Raw genomic sequence first — 16,923 nt, 5'->3', positions numbered from 1 at the left:
ACATGGTATCAGATACTCAAACCTCTTATTGTTGCTACAAACATAGCCTTATTAAGGTATCTGGTGAGGTTATCTTGTTCCGTTTCAGCAATTTTTCTTTGTTTCTGAATATCCTTGTGGGAAATCCAATCTTTCTTCTCCATTTGAAAAGCAGTAGAAGGCCTTTTGGGGAAACTGCTTTGTAGTATTGACTTTACTCTTAAGTAAAGCACTATTTTTTCAGATTATGGTTCCTGAAAAGCTTGCACAATGGCTCAGTGATTAAAGACGCTGAGCTTATACAGCCTGGATTCAAGACTGCAGCATTGCATGATAAGCCCTTTAAAGCCCTTCATGGCATTGGACCAGAATACCTCTGGAACCGCCTTCTACCGCACGAATCCCAGCGGTCGACAAGGTCCCACAGAGTTGGCCGTCTCCGGGTCCCGTCGACCAAACAATGTCATTTGGCGGGCCTCAGGGGAAGAGCCTTCTCTGTGGCGGTCCCGGCCCTCTGGAATCAACTCCCTCCGGAGATTAGAACGGCCCCCACCCTCCTTGTCTTTCGCAAGTTACTCAAGACCCACCTATATCGCCAGGCATGGGGGAATTAAGACATCTCCCCCAGGCTTTCTTATATTTTATGTTTGGTATGTATGTGTGGTATGGTTTTTAAATTGTTGGGGTTTTTAAATATAATTTTATTATTAGATTTGTTCCATTATTATACTGTTTTTATTATTGTTATGAGCCACCCCGAGTCTTTGGAGAGGGGCGGCATACAAATCTAATAAATTGAATTGAATTGAATAAGGTGAGCTCCCATTACTTGCGGCAGATCCTGCCCACCTAGTAGTTCAATAGCATGTGAATGTGAGTAAATAAATAAGCACCACTTTGGTGGGAATGTAACAGCATTCCAGGGGTGAAATGCTCCTGGTTGACTCATGCCTGTCAGTTGTCAGAGAACCGGTAGCGAAGGCAGCGTGAGGCTCCGCCTACCTCCGCAACTTGGATGCCACCATTTGGGTTCTTTTACCCTCTGCACATGTGCATGCGCAGAGGGTACATAACCCAAATGGCAGTGTCTGGGTGGGTGTGCGGAGCCTCGCTCTGCCTTCGTGACCGGCTCTCCAATGCACAAGTGAACCGGGAGCATTTTATCCCATGTGCCTTGGTGTATAGTCATGTTGACTACATGAACATTGAAATGTCTTTGGACAATGCTGGCTTTTTCAGCTAAGAAATGGAGATGAGCAGTGCCCCCTGGATTCAGAGATGACTGGAATGGGGAAACTCTTACCTTTACCTTTGTAGTTAGTTTTTAGTACAGCGGTTCTCAACCTGTGGATCATGACTGCGGAGAGGGGCGGCATACAAATCTAAATCTAAATAATAAATGACCCCTGTTGTGGTTAGCTCTGGCCCAGCTCCTGCCCCAAGGACTGTGGATGTGGGGGAGACTTCGACATGCTGCAGGCCTGTTTTGCCCCCCCCCCCCGGTGGAATCTGCTGATGAAGGCTCCTCTGACCAAGAAGACATGAGTGACAGGGAGGAGGAGAGTGGGGCAGACAGCTCAGAAGGAGATCAATTATCTAGTTCCTCCTTGGATTCAGAACAAGAGTTAATGATACAGCTACGCATGCGGAAAGCGATGCATAGGCAACAACAACTGAGAGATTATTATCAAAGAAAATGAGGCCACCTGTGGTTGGGTGGGGCTGTGGTAATTAGCGAGGCTGCTATAAATAGCAGCCTGTGGGTTTGGCCATTGTGGAGGATTATCTGATCCTTGTGTTTCGTGCCTGCTTTGCTGACTTTGACCTTTTGTGTGCTGATTTTTCCCTGCTTTGAAACTAAACCAGAGCAAAGTGTGTTTCACTTTGTGAAAGAAGGACTGTGAATTGCCTCACAGCTGCAAGCTAACTATCACAGAACTGATAAGGGACTTGTACAAATTACCAGCTTGTTTGGAGACGAGTGCTCTTTGCTCTACAAAAAGAGGGCTTAGTTTAAGTGAATTTTCATTATAAAGAACATTGTTTTGAATTTTCAAACGTGTGTATGTCTGAAATTTGTACCTGTGAATTTTTGGGAGGAGTCTACCAGAGAGCCCGACAGAACAACCCCTTTGGGGGTCGAATGACCCTTTCACAAGAGTCACCTAAGACCATTGGAAAACACACATCGGATATTTACATTACTGCAGATCGGATATTTACATTACGATTCATAACAGTAGCAAAATTACAGTCATGAAGTAACAGCAAAAATAATTTTATGGTTGCGAGTCACCACAACATGAGAAACTGCAAGGTCCCTTTCAACTCTAACAACAAACGAACAAACAAACAGACAGAAAGCGGCGGCGGCGGCATAGCCGCTGAACAGCTGAGAGGCACTGGCACTCTGCCAGCAGTCTTTCTTGCGGCTCCAAACGCTCCTCGAGTCTCCCAGTGGGGGGGGCGGACCTCCCCCCCACCTTCGACTCGCAGCCCGGTTTGGCCTCGGAGGCCAGGGACCCCAGGCTGTGTTGCTCCTCGATCGGGGTAGTACTCTCTGAGGGAAGAGACCCCCGAGGAGAGATCGATGGGGGTGGTGCCCGCGGAGGGCAGAGACCCCTCTGGAAGTTCTTCTCAACCTGCATTAAAGATAAAAACAAGAAAGGATTAAACAGGTACAATTTATTTTAAAAACAATACATTATTTAACTCAGATACAAAACTACAGTCTCTACACTTGGACTGAGTTTTTAAAACTGAGCTCCTGGGGGCGATAGGGGCAGTGCCTGTTAATTATTTAAATTAACTCAGTCTCTACCAATAGGATTGGTTATTAACCCATGTGTGACTCTCCTTCCAGATACAGTGGAGAATTGGATTTACCAGGTGCCAATCCAGCGGATCTAACCTGGAGATTGCTCCTCCCAAGTTCCATGGGCACAATTTTTTTAATCAATAGAGTCTTATGGAAGAACTTCTGTGCAATTACTACGGGAATGTCCCCATCAATAGGAAAGTGCAAGTTGCAAATCAATGGTAGCATACTGCAAACAGTGAAAAAAAACCCCACAAAAAAATTCCAATTGTTCTACATTAAGTTCCCCCCTCCCCACAATTTTCTGTACCTTTGCAGTGAAGATAACAGGTTTACTGGTACATTTCTTCTGGTGTTTTCTTATTTTAATGAAAAGACTACGATTCTCTTTGCTATCGAGTTCATGATTCAGTCACTCCATATTGGGACTTGCAATGGGGTGAACAAAGCAAAGGAAAACAAGGGCAGTTTGCAGCTAGTTGGGTACAGCTTTCCTTCCTCCATTGTCCATGTCTCTCCTGGCAAAAGGTGGTTGTTGGGATAACTTCACTTTGTAGCATACCTGTCTCGTTTCAATGTTATCAGAGGATGAGAAAGCAAAGGTGAGAACAAATGAAAGGAAGAAGGGATTTGAAACTGGGGGAGAGGACAGGAGACTAAGTACCCAGGAATAGGTACACATAGATATGCCTGGGGATATTACCAGTGGGAATTTTGACCATGGTTCTTTAAGAAATACCATATAAATTGCTCAGTCACTTAAATTAAAACATCTTTTGCAATGATTTGGATTTTAAAATGAAACAGCTGAACTCATACAATCTGCAGAAGCTTAGATCTTTTAAAACTTTGCTGAGTTGTGAAAACTGAACCATTTTCCTAATATTTAAGGACTGGCAGGCTCTGTCTAATAGTACAGTAATACCTCATCTTACGAACCTAATTGGTTCCCGGGGGAGGTTCGTAAGGTGAGAAGTTTGTAAGGCGAAAACATTGTTTCCCATAGGAAACAATGAAAAATGAATTAATGCGTGCAATGAAAAAAACCCCGCAAAAAACCACCGCCACCCGGCTGTTTCAATTGAAACAGCCGGACGCTTCTCAGCGTTCTCCCAATGCCGAACCCGGAAGTTCGGCAAAAGTTCAGGTTCGGGTGGCCGCCAAGAAGCCCCGCCGCCCAGCTGTCACCTTTTGAAACAGCCGGGGGGCTTCTCAGCGGCCTCCCGAACGCTGAACCTGGAAGTTCGGGTTTGGCGTTCAGGTTCAGGAGGACGCTGGGAAGCCTCCCGGCTGTTTCAAAAAGCGACAGCCGGGCAGCGGGGGGCGGGTTCGTAAGATGGAAAACGTTCGTAAGAAGAGGCAAAAAATATCCGAACCCCGGGTTCGTAACTCGGGTTGTTGGCGAAGGGTTCGTATCATGAGGTACCACTGTATTAATATAGGAGCTCTTTATAAACCATGATTTATGGTTTAGCATACTCTGCAAACCTAGCAAATGACAGCTTATTTAGCAAATCATGTTTTAATGTGATGCCTGAACAATGTCACCAAATCTTTCTTTGTCCTCATATTCTTAGTATGTTCAAGTCTGAGTTTTCAAGCTAATCTAACCCATCTCTCCTTGGACTTTAAGATTCACAATTTCCCAAATTACCTGACCTTTGGGAAGTTAATGACAGCTGAAATCTAAAACATCTGCTGAATACCAATAATAGCAGTTGTTTTGCACACATTTCTACATGTAAAATGTGTCTACGTTCCTAAAACAGATTCTATCCAGAAATTAAAGTGGGGAGGGGGCACTTTTTTCCTCTGGCAATTTAGATGCTTTACTTTTAGAATGTAAAAAAAGGGAGAGGGATAATTCACAAAACCCACTCCTTCCTGCATTTCCAAACATGACTCATATTTTTGAGGATGACTCATTTGAAAGGCAGTTTCCTGGAGTAGTGAATCACAGAAAAAATGCAGCCAACAGGCTCCTGCGAAATAGTCTTGACAGTTTCTTAACAAGGTGCAGGAGGCCCTGTCATAGAAAAGTTACTCAGCAGACGCTTAAAAAGAGAAAAGTCACAGCCAACAAAGCAGAAAATGATTATTTTTAGAAAGGAAGTTGTTTAGTTCCCCAAACCCCAAAATCTTTAACCTCAGATTGTCTACAGTTGACTTCACCCCATTCCTAAGAGGTCTCTAAGGGGCGTACATAAGGGCACCATTGTGCCTACCATCCCTGTCCTACTGTCTTCTTTTATCATTACTTACTACTTAGGTTATGCTTATACAAACTACAATCCTATACTTGTTCAACAAACAAACAAACAAACAAACAAACAAACAAACAAACAGCTATTGAATTATTAGGTTTTAAGGCACTCTGTTTGAAAGTTACATTTATTTATTTTTATTTATTCATTCATTTGTCCAATACACAAATATATAAGAAGAAAAATAGACATGTAGAAATATATATAAGGGTAAAGTGAACTTAGAGGAGAGGATATATGAAAGAAAGAAAATATATATAAGTGAGAGAAAGGAAAGACAATTGGACAGGGGACGAAAGGCACACCAGTGCACTTATGTACGCCCCTTAAGAATTTAAGAAGATTTTAAGAAATCTTCTGGGGGAAAATTTAGGGATTACAGTGATCATAGCAGCATAGCTGCACTGAATGCACAACTTCCAAGATTTTTGTTTTGCAAGTAGGAAGAGGAATATGTGAAGACCAAAAAATAACTCATTTTTTAAAAAATGAGGTACTTTGTGCTAGTCCGCCAAAGATAGGATAAACCATTCCCAAGGCTCTGTCACCTCTCATTGCTTATGTGATTTTGAATGTGAGTTAATATAGTCAAGAATTTGTCGTTTTATTATGTTGGTATTGTTTTAACTACCGAGAGCCATTTTTATTTAATGGTTAGAGCCCTAGGTTAGAAACCAGGAGACTGGGAGTTCTAACACTGCTGATGGGCGATTTTGGATGACTCACTCTTTCTCAGTCCATGACTTTAGGCTCAACTCCTGATGCATCGGATCAACAATTAGTTGATTACTTTTTTAAAAAAGTAAACCTTCCTGGAAAAAACCACTATGAAGGAAATTGAAAGTTCTGCCTAGAATTATTCCATAGGGGTGACAAAATTTGAAATCCCTACGATGTTTTGTTCTGAGCTCAGAATTGCTGAAACATTCAAAATGTTTTGCATTTTTATAACCATATCTTCTTTTTTAAAAAACAAAATCAGAATTCTTAATTATGCTCTTACCTTGCTTTGTTAAAATCTCTCTTCTTTAGAGCCAAAAGGTACACAATTTACCGGTAGTAAAAACAAAGTTCTTAAATACTAATATTAGTCAGCTTAAAAAGGGGGATTTTCATGAGTCATGAGAAGCTCAAGCTGGTGCTTGTAGTAAGATTTTTTTTAGACGTTTTACAAACATTGACTTGCATACTAATGTTGGTATTGTTTTAACTACTGAGAGCTACTTGGTAGCTCTCAGTACTTTAACTACTTGGTGAGACCAGATAAAATAGAGACATGGCTTTGATCTCTAAAATATCACTTAAACCCAGAACAGAATTACTAAGAAAAATCATTTATCATTGCTTTGATGCCTGCATCCTGACATGCTCAATTCAAGAACAGTCTATATTGTCAGAGATGGGAAAAAGGGTTTATTATTATTATTATTATTATTATTATTATTATTAATAATAATAATTGTATGACGTCCTTCCCTTATTTTAAGATTAGCAGCAGACATTACAATCCAGGTTAAAATACTGGTATAAGAAATTAAAATAAACAGATCACTTTTAACACAAAAGGTGCTATAAAACAGACAAGTGGGGGGAAGGGCAGCATTTTTGTTTCAGTGTCAGTAATGCTTCTACAAAATATCTCCTCTAGGAGGGCATGCCTATATGCCTGTATGTGTTTAGACAGGTGACTACATTTCAAAAAAGCAATAGACTAAAGCCACTCAACCACTATTTCCTCAAAAAGCCAATAGGACTATTATAATAAAACAGATTAGATGGTGCTAAATGCTGGTGCTTTGGACTGGGTCAGCTTTTTTCTTCCCTCCACAACAGGAATTAAATTTAATAAAGTCCAATTAGGTGGGGAGGAAGCCTGGCTAAACAAATTTGTGGCCTTGGTAGGGATCTTACAGTGGAGAAAATGAAATCAACCAGTTCTTCTATTGATCCATTCACTGCTTTGGAGATGTGGTTCTTAAACCTTTATTTCATTTGGAGCCAGTGAGAAGAAAATGGAACTTTCACATGAAGAAAGAGGTTTGGTAAAGTGAAAGCAAATTTCACACATTTCTCATCAAACCAAACAAACTCAAATAAATATATAAAAGTGTTTCTTTATTTAATTAAAAACATTTAAAATGTTGCAGTGAATTCCAATTTACATGCTACATTACTGGAAAAATTGCATATTCACAGCATAGTTAAAATAAAAGTATTAAGTATATTAGTGCAAAGAACAGTCACTGGGAAATTAATAATACAGTATTCCAGGACTTTCACAGATCCTGGATTAGGAAAAGACAGGTTTGGCAAACGATACAGTTACTCATGTATGTTCTTCTAGTTTTCCCGTTCTTATAAAACAGAAGTTGCCTAAAATCTTAAACTAGTTAGTATTAGTTATGACCATCACTTGCGCCTGGAAGCAAGATGCATGTTTGATCAACACCAGTATGGAAAAACGTATTTGCACACCTGCTAGTCACTTGTAAAAACAATCCTGTGTTGTATTTGTCTAAATCCAAACTCAAATATATTGTATTGTCCATATCTGGGTGCCACTTTGATTTTTCCCTTTGTAAAGAACATGCTTGTTCATATAATTTCATCTGGAAAGAAGGTCTACCAGCCATAAACAGTTACTGAAGTTTGGTTTCATGTTCTGTCCATGGAAATCCAGACATTTCTGTCTCATATGCACAAATTTAATAAGTTGACTTAGTTGTGTTTGAACTAGAGGAATAAGAGGGGGATTTTCTTGGGTATCTGTTTGAAGAGAGGGAGACTTGCATCCTCTTGGTGGTGCGCACACTTCGACATAGGAGGGCATTTTTTAGATTATCCCTAAAATCTTTTGAAATGAAGTAGTAGATAAAAGGATCGATGCAGCTGTTTAGCGTAGAAAGGCAAAGGGCTGTAATATATGATGCATATACATTACTGACGCCACTGCTTTTGATCTGGGCATAATGGACCACCAGCAGAATATTGCTAGGCAAGAAACAGATCAAGTACATAGAAAGTACGGTAATGATGAGCTTGATGGCTCTTCTCCTTTTCTTCCCAATGGTTGCATCTGTAATGGAAGCATTTAGAGTCTTTATCATCAGGATGTAAGCCCCAGTTGTGAGAATGGCTGGGAATAAGAAGACCCCAATAGCCAGGGAAAGGAAGAAGTTGAACATGTCGTTGGCCAACACAGACTGCGGTAAGACATCGTGACATGTAGTGATGTTAAGGTTAGAAATGTAAACAGTTTGCTTGATAAGATATAGGGGCACTGTGCCAAGCAGCAGCAGGATCCATACTGCAGCTGAAACTTTTATAGCAATTTCTGACTTCTTTCTGGAGTGCAGTATGGGGTTTGCAATTACCCAATACCTTTGCACGCTGAGGCACGTCATAAAAAGAATGGAGCAGTACATGTTTCCATAAAAGAATCCAACAAGTATTTTGCACAGCGCTTCCCCATAGATCCAGTTGTTGCCATTAATATGGTAAGCAATTTTCAGAGGGAACCAGATTACGAAAAGCAGATCTGCCAGAGCCAAATTAGCCATATAAATTACTGCAGGGTGCTTCTTCTTTGTTCTGAAGAAGAAAACCCACAGGGCCAAGGCATTGCTTGGCAAGCCAATGATGAAGACCAGAATGTAGATCGTAGGGAGGTAGACTGTAGTCAGTTTTCCTGTAAGGATTTTGGCTGCAAACTCATCCACGTCGTATACATTGGTTGAATTTGTTGAATTGGTTTTATGACCAATAAAGCTTCTTCCTCCTTTTGAAATGCCAGTCTGGTTTCTCACTAAAAAAAGAAACAAAGTAAATATGTTAAACTATTTGGCCATTAACAGTCTCCCAAACAGCCTATATAATGAAGTAACAAGTTATAAATACATAATTGGTACCATAAGTCATTTGCTTTGGATAAAAATACAGTGATCCCCCGAGTTTCGCGATCCCGATCATTGCGAATCGCTATATCGCGATTTTTCCACCCGATGACGTCACTCCCTTCCTTTCTCATCTTTCTTTCTCTCTCTCTTTCTCTATCTTGCTTCTTCCTCTCTCACACTCTCTTCCTCCCTCTCTCATCTCTTTCTTTCCTTCTCTCTCTTTCTCTATCTCTCCCCCTCTTGCTCTCGAGCGGCAAGCGAGCAGCCGGGCGGGCGGGAAACGGGCAAGCGGCAAGCGAGCAGGCGGGCGGGCAAGCGAGGGGCCGGGCGAGCGGGTGACGGGCAAGCGATCTTGGGATTTCCCCTTTGCCTGGGCGGCGGGAAGACCCAGGGAAGGTTCCTTCGGCCGCCCAACAGCTGATCTGCTCCGCAGCGCGGCAGCAGTGAGGAGCCGAAGATGGGGTTTCCCCGTTGCCTGGGCAACGGGGAAACCCCATCTTCGGCTCCTCGCTGCTGCCGCGCTGCGGAGCAGATCAGCTGTTGGCCGGCCGAAGGGTCTTCCCCGCCGCCCACACGCAAACTCCACCATCTGCGCATGTGCGGCCATGGAAAAAGGGGCGCGCATGCGCAGATGGTGTTTTTACTTCCGCACCACTACATCCCGAAATATCGATTATCGCGAGGGGTCTTGGAACGGAACCCTCGCGATAATCGGGGGATCACTGTACTGTTGAATTGAGGAGAAAACACAGGGTAATTTGACTCCAGTAGGAAGACTAATAAGAAAAAAAATCTGCACATAGTCCTCAACTTACAACTGTTTAACAACAGTCTGGAATTATGACAGCACTGGAAACATTGTATATATCTACCTAAGAATGCCTCTACTTACAAACTTTTCTAGATAAGAACTGGGTGTTCAAGATTTTTTTGCCTCTTCTCAAGAACAATTTTCCACTTACAAAGCCGAACCTCCGAAACTGTAACCAGAAAAGGCAGGGAGAAGCCTCTGTGGGGCCTCTCTAGGAATCTCCTGGGAGGAAACAGGGCCGAAAAAGGTGGGGAGAAGCCTCTGTGGGGCCTCTCTAGGAATCTTCTGGGAAGAAACAGGGCCAGAAAGGGCGGGGAGAAGCCTCCATGGGGCCTCTCTAGGAATCTCCTGGGAGGAAACAGGCCTCCACACTTCCTGTGGTTTAATAATAATAATAATAATAATAATTTATTGGATTTGTATGCCGCCCCTCTCCGTAGCCTCGGGGCGGCTAACAACAATGATAAAAACAGCATGTGACAATCCAATAATAAAACAACTAAAAACCCTTATTATAAAACCAAACATACACACAGACATACCATGCATAACTTGTAATGGCCTAGGGGGAAGGAATATCTCAACTCCCCCATGCCTGACGGTATAAATGAGTCTTGAGTCGTTTACGAAAGACAGGGAGGTTTCCCCAATCGCAAGCTTTTACATTGATTCCTATGGGAAAATTGCTTCTTTTTACAAAGTTTTCTACTTAAGAACCTGGTCATGGAACGAATTAAATTCATAATTAGACGTACCACTGCATTTATGATTAGCTACCAAGCACACTACTGTCATGTAACTGAATTTGAATTCTTTTTTGCCAGTTTTCACAGGAAGTCAATGGAAAAGACAGCAGGAAATATTGCAAGCTGCTGCCAGCTACTGAAAAGATTCCTTTTCATCTTTGTGGACTGGCTATATGAGTTATCCACTGAGGGGAGCCGAACTTTTTCAGAGGGGTTCAAAATGGAGCTGAAATCCTGAGGTTCTAATCCTGAACCTCATCAAAGGAGTGCTCTTCCATGCACAAAGGAGATTTGAAGTTCTTTAGCAGGGTACAGAATAGGAGATGATGAAAACTTCAGCTTTGTTGCTGAACCCAGCCAAAGGAGGTCAGTCCCATTCATGCACAGAAGGCAACTGAAAGCCTTCAGCAGGAAACTTTTTCAGCCAGTTCCCACAGATGAGAGGAACCCCAACTCCAAGCAGAGAGATGAGGTAAGGCCTTGCATAGGCTGAGAGATTGTGTCACTACACTCAAGAAATCCTGCTGGGATTTCAGAAAGATTTTCAATTCTTGAGTGGAACCTCCTAGTTTAGTGATGGCGAACCTATGGCATAGGTGCCACAGTTGGCACACGGAGCCATATCTGCTGGCATGCGAGCTATTGGCCTAGCTCAGCTCCAACGTTCATGTGTGTGCCGACCAGCTGATTTTTGGCTCAGAGGCTCTGGGAGGGCATTTTTGGCTTCCAGAGAGCGTCTGAGGAGATGGGGGAGGGCATTTTTTACCCTCCCCGGTTACCCTCCCCCAGTTTCAGGGAAGCCTTTGGAGTCTGGGGAGGGTGAAACACGAGCCTACTGGACCCACCAGAAGTTGGGAAACAGCTGAAGGGATTAGATACTGTAGCCTAGAGGTTAATTCTCTGCCTTACAAGGCAAAGGCTGCAAGTTCAAATCCTAATGAGAGGGTATGGCTAGTTGATGAGGCCAGAACAAGGCCAAAATAGATCTATCCTAGTCTCCCTTAATTTTAATTTCACCAAAAATATGTAACATACACACACACCACCCTCTAAGCATTCATTTTTGCTCAATAGATTACATATCCATATTTAATAATTTACAAGTGGTTTTACTTCGAACCCTGTTTTTATCTTAAGAGTCTAGAACAGAGGTCTTCAAACTTGGCAACTTTAAGATTTGTGGACTTCAACTCCCAGAATTTCCCAAGCACACAATATCACCAGTTCATTTTACTCTAGCATACTTGGGACTAATGTATTTGACTATGCATTTTATGTTCATGTTGTTGTGTGGGAGGCCATTAGTATTAACTGGATCAGAAGTTCACCCATTAATTTATGCAAACTCAGTTCAGTTCAGCAGTCACTGGAAAAGGTCATGCTTTTGTACAGTACCCACTTGAAAGTATCTTGGGTGGAAAAACAGGAACTGTTTCCCTTATGTAGAAAGTATGTACTTAAGCAAAGAGGGAATCCTTATTAGGCAATGACGCCTCTTCATCTAAGTAAAGTGCATTTTAGGTTCTTCTCATATTGAGCAATTTAAGCTCAACACATGCATTCCAAGTTATTTGGCTCTGTAGAATAATACCTCAACATCCCAAGCTCTTCATCCTTTCTCAGCTTTTCATATTAATACAAGTTAATGAAGGTAATACTAAGTATTAAACTGTAAACACTGCATTCATTGTTATTACATATGGATTTACTCTGATCCTCTAGTAACTCCGCCAAATCATGGATGTCAATTTAACTGCAGATATATTCATCTTTTTCTTCCATCTCCCAAAAAATGCACCACTGCCCATGGCCAACTCATCAACCTGCAAAATTATATCATAAGCCAAGATAGGAAGGAATTCTTGCTTTAGAATCATATACTAATTATGCTGTCATTCATATTATTAGCTTGTACATGCAGTAAATTCATCTATCACTTTTCTTAGAATCTAACACCCTGTTCATAATCCAGATTAAAATTTCTTTAAAAATTAAAATGAAAGTGAACAAAGTACTTATAGTTGCCCCAGCAGTTAAATGCACATACACACATATAGAAACATAGAAACATAGAAGTCTGACGGCAGAAAAAGACCTCATCCATCTAGTCTGCCCACATATCACATACATACACAGACAGACACACATATGTGATGCTCCTTTATGAAAGGCTAATTTTTATATTTCCAATCTAATGCTATCATTCTAAAACAAGTCATTAAAATAATGACTTCTTATTACTATTCTGAAAATTTATTCATATCAACCAAATTACTAGAAAAGAGGTACAGTACTTCTGCCCTTAGCAAGCTAAATATATAGACAAGAAAACAATAAAGTTCAACCTTAAAATATAAGAAAAAAAACAGTGGTTTTTAAAAATAAACTCTTTAGATCTTTCCACTAACAATCAAAGTACAAGAGGTATTAATTAATTTGCTACATGTCAGCTTTTCAAGCAGTCAAGGCACAAAAAAAGCTTCCTAAACTTCTGGTCTTTTTCTTTGTAATTAGAGATCTTAACTTTAAAAAGCTTTTTTTTAAAAAACTTTCGCTTCTCCTCTCAAGAACCTGTTTCTGTTAGGAACTAGGCTGTGTCATCCGGTTCAGCTTCAATTTATCAAACATTAAAAACAAAAAGGCTTCAGTGAATAGATTATAATCACTGCAAGCAACTCAATGCACGCATTCACTGGCAAGTTAAACCCCAATGAAGTCACTCCTGTCTGGATTACACAAGAAGCTTTTCTGTCAAATAGAAGTGCAGACTGGCGAACACTGATATTTAGATTGAGGTGAAAGGAAGATATTTGTGGGTAGGGTTTTGGGGTTTTTTGCTATTATTATGTTTGATTCATATGGATACATGTTAGAGAAAAATTTCGATTTTCACAGGTACAGGTATGAAGGTCTTGGCATATTTGGGTTTCTTCCCATGTAAGTTTCAGAGATTTCTGGCGACGTTTCGATGAGGTTGAATATATATATATATACTGTATGTGTGTGTGTGTGTGTGTGTATATATATATATATATATATATATATATATATATATATATATATATATATATATATATATATATTGTATATGATTTTTGGGGGTCATATATACACACACATATGTGTGTGTGATTTTTTGTTGAGTTGATGGCTGCCTGATAAGAGCAAATAAGCTCGAAATAGATCTAAAGTAGTTTCCCTTCCTTTTCATTATCAGCAAAAATATATTACATACACAGACACACATAATTTTTTCATAGATAGATAGATAGATAGATAGATAGATAGACAGACAGATAGATAATGTGTGTGTGTGTGTGTGTGTAATATATTTTTATATATTTCTATATATAGCTATACAGTATAGGAGGAAAGAAAAGAACCTTTTCTGTCGCCTAGGCTAGACTGTCCAGCTAAATTCCCAAGGTGGTGTCGAGAGGACAGCAGCACACCTAAAGAAGCTCCCTCTGTGCCCCTCAGGTTTTCCTGACGGCATTTTTCTTTTTCTTTTTTTTGAAAAAGGAAACGCGGGAACGAAGCTGCGGACCCCCCCCCCCCCACACCAGATCAAGACTCTTAACCCCATCCCCAAGAAAGACCCTTAACCTTTTCCACAAAAGTAAAAACAACAGGTGATCTTCGCTTAAGCTGACGGTCCTTCCGATGACCAGGATCAGCAAAACTAGGAAGAAAGTTCGCCCTGAGTTGCGAGGGGGGGGGGAGCCGGGGCAGAAGGAAAAAGAGCAGGTAGCCATTCTGATCGAACAGGTTTGTGCGTCCCTGGTACTATTCCCCCACGGCAGCCATTTTGTGGAGAGGGCAAACACCCCCCCACACCCCTCGTCCAATAGCCCCTTGGGGGAATTCCATGCACAGCAGGTCCCCCCACAAAAACAGCCAGTCTCCCCACTGGTTCTGAAAGGCGGGAACCGCGGGTTCCGGTGGAGAAGAAGAAGCGCGAGGGCGAACGCTTCCCGAGCGCCCCTCTCGCTCCTCACCTGTAGCAGAGGCGACGGTCAGCGTTCCTCCCAAGACCAGGACCCCCAGCCAAGGCGCGCAGAGGCGCCCCATATCCGCGGCAAAGGCTCCCACTGGATGGCGGCGGCGATGCAGGAGAACAAAACTTCCACCGACTCCTCCCTTTTGTCAGCGCCACGGAGTTTCGCCGGAGTTTCGCCGCAGCCTGGCAAAGGAGAGGGCGGCGGGGGGCGGAGCCGGCCAGGTGCCCTTTGAGCCTGCGAGAGGCGGGGGGGAGGCGGGGAAGGTAGGAGTTTCGCCCGGCGGCGGGCGCGCGATTCTCTCCTTAGTCGGCAGCGCCGCGTAGGAGAGCGAACCCGGGAACCCAGAGTGACGGGCGGCGGTCGGCAGAATTGGACCCGTGTTTCTAACCCGCCTGGAATAGAATTCTTTTATTGGCCAAGTGTGAATGGACACATAAGGAATTTGTCTTTAGTGCACATTCTCTTAGTGTACATAAAAGAAAATATACATTTGTTAAGAATCATGAGGTACAACACTTAATCTCTTCCCTTTCGGTAGGTCTGAATTTAAAAAGGAAAAGTTCTGTGCGTGAGGTGTTTTTTTTTAATGGGATGCTTTTATTAAGAATACAGACCTAAACAATCTGAAACAAGGAGAAGAACGCGTGTCTATCGGCACGAAGCGCGCCGTTTCCCTTTAGCGGCCTTCCGCCTGGAGATTCTGTGGAAAGGGAGGAGCCGCGAGGGCTCCCGGAGAGAATAGAATAGAATAGGAATAGAATTCTTTATTGGCCAAGTGTGATTGGGCACACAAGGAATTTGTCTTGGTGCATATGCTCTCAGTGTACATACAAGAAAATATAGATTTGCCAGGAATCATGTGGTACAACAACACTTAATGATTGTCATAAGCAATAAGCAAAGAAGAAACAATATTTAGAAACGTAGAAGATTGACGGCAGAAAAAGACCTCCTGGTCCATCTAGTCTGCCCTTATAGTATTTCCTGTATTTAATCTTAGGATGGATATACGTTTATCCCAGGCATGTTTTAAATTCAGTTACTGTGGATTTACCAACCACGTCTGCTGGAAGTTTGTTCCAAGGATCTACTACTTTTTCAGTAAAATCATATTTTCTCATGTTGCTTTTGATCTTTCCCCCAACTCACCTCAGATTGTGCCCCTTGTTCTTGTGTTCATTTTCCTATTAAAAACACTTCCCCCCCTGAACCTTATTTAACCCTTTAACATACTGATTAGAATGCATTTCTGTTAGATGAGATGACACAATATAATGACTGTTGACCTTCTTGGCTTAAACCCATCTTCCTTCTCTGCAAGTGCTTTATCTTTGATAAGCAGTCTAATTTCCAATAAAAGTGCTTGGAACAGAGTTTACCAATTTTGCTTATAAGCCAAATTAGAAAAATAGAAACATAGAAAATTGACGGTAGAAAAAGACCTCATGGTCCATCTAGTCTGCCCTTATACTATTTCCTGTGTTTTATCTTAGGATGGATATATGTTTATCCCAGGCATGTTTAAATTCAGTTACTGTGGATTTACCAACCACGTCTGCTGGAAGTTTGTTCCAAGGATCTACTACTCTTTCAGTAAAATAATATTTTCTCATGTTGCTTTTGATCTGTCCCCCAACTCACCTCAGATTGTGTCCCCTTGTTCTTGTGTTCACCTTCCTATTAAAAACACTTCCCTCCTGAACCTTATTTAACCCTTTAACATATTTAAATGTTTCGATCATGTCCCCCCTTTTCCTTCTGTCCTCCAGACTATACAGATTGAGTTCATTAAGTCTTTCCTGATACGTTTTATGCTTAAGACCTTCCAACATTCTTGTAGCCCGTCTTTGGACCCGTTCAATTTTGTCAATATCTTTTTGTAGGTGAGATATTGAGAAAATTGAACAGGTCCAAAGACGGGCTAAAATCTTAGGAAACAAGGAACAGTTATACAGTCCTAAATGAGAGGAAATGGGTGATAGGAATGATGAGAAAAAACTAGTAGAAATAGTAGTGCAGACTTAGTAAAAAGTTTGACAGTGTTGATAGAATTATTTGTTTAGCAGAGTGATGGCGTTGGGGAAAAAACTGTTCTTGTGTCTAGTTGTCTTGGTGTGCAGTGCTCTGTAGCAACGTTTTGAGGGTAGGAGCTGAAACAGTTTATGCCCAGGATGTGAGGGGTCAGTAAATATTTTCTGAGAAGGCTTTACTCAGAATGGTGCGTACTGTAAACTATAAGGAAGTTTCTTATTTTTTTTCTTTCTGTTGGATCTCTTCAAATGCATTGCAGCCTATGGCACAATTTTTACTCCCGATAACATTGACAGCACGATTGGTCCGTTTGTCAATCCCAATAACTTTTAATATGTGTGGATTTTAAGTCTCAGACTGTTTCCCAGCCAATATGT

The 16,923-nt window shown here is 41.6% G+C and overlaps 1 protein-coding gene across 1 annotated transcript; it reads right to left on the bottom strand.

Annotated features, from left to right (window-relative positions):
* Positions 1–7,161: 7,161 nt before the first annotated feature.
* On the bottom strand, positions 7,162–14,742 carry F2RL1 (F2R like trypsin receptor 1). Its single transcript, XM_070743211.1, has 2 exons — positions 14,513–14,742; positions 7,162–8,866 (listed from the first exon to the last, which is right to left on the bottom strand). Exons 1-2 carry the CDS (start codon positions 14,583–14,585, stop codon positions 7,767–7,769), a joined length of 1,173 nt encoding a protein of 390 aa, XP_070599312.1. The 5' UTR covers positions 14,586–14,742; the 3' UTR covers positions 7,162–7,766.
* Positions 14,743–16,923: the final 2,181 nt, after the last annotated feature.

Source organism: Erythrolamprus reginae, chromosome 2 (genome assembly GCF_031021105.1).
Source record: "Erythrolamprus reginae isolate rEryReg1 chromosome 2, rEryReg1.hap1, whole genome shotgun sequence".
NCBI lineage: Eukaryota > Metazoa > Chordata > Lepidosauria > Squamata > Dipsadidae > Erythrolamprus > Erythrolamprus reginae.
The sequence above is the reverse complement of the archived record's forward strand: the minus strand, read 5'-3'. Positions and strand labels throughout refer to the sequence as shown.

Excerpts from the sequence above, each read along its gene's own strand:
- F2RL1 (XM_070743211.1), bottom strand. The coding sequence starts at position 14,585 with ATGGGGCGCCTCTGCGCGCCTTGGCTGGGGGTCCTGGTCTTGGGAGGA. Across the intron at positions 8,867-14,512 it reads GACCGTCGCCTCTGCTACAG|TGAGAAACCAGACTGGCATT; the intron begins GTGAGGAGCGAG and ends TTCTTTTTTTAG.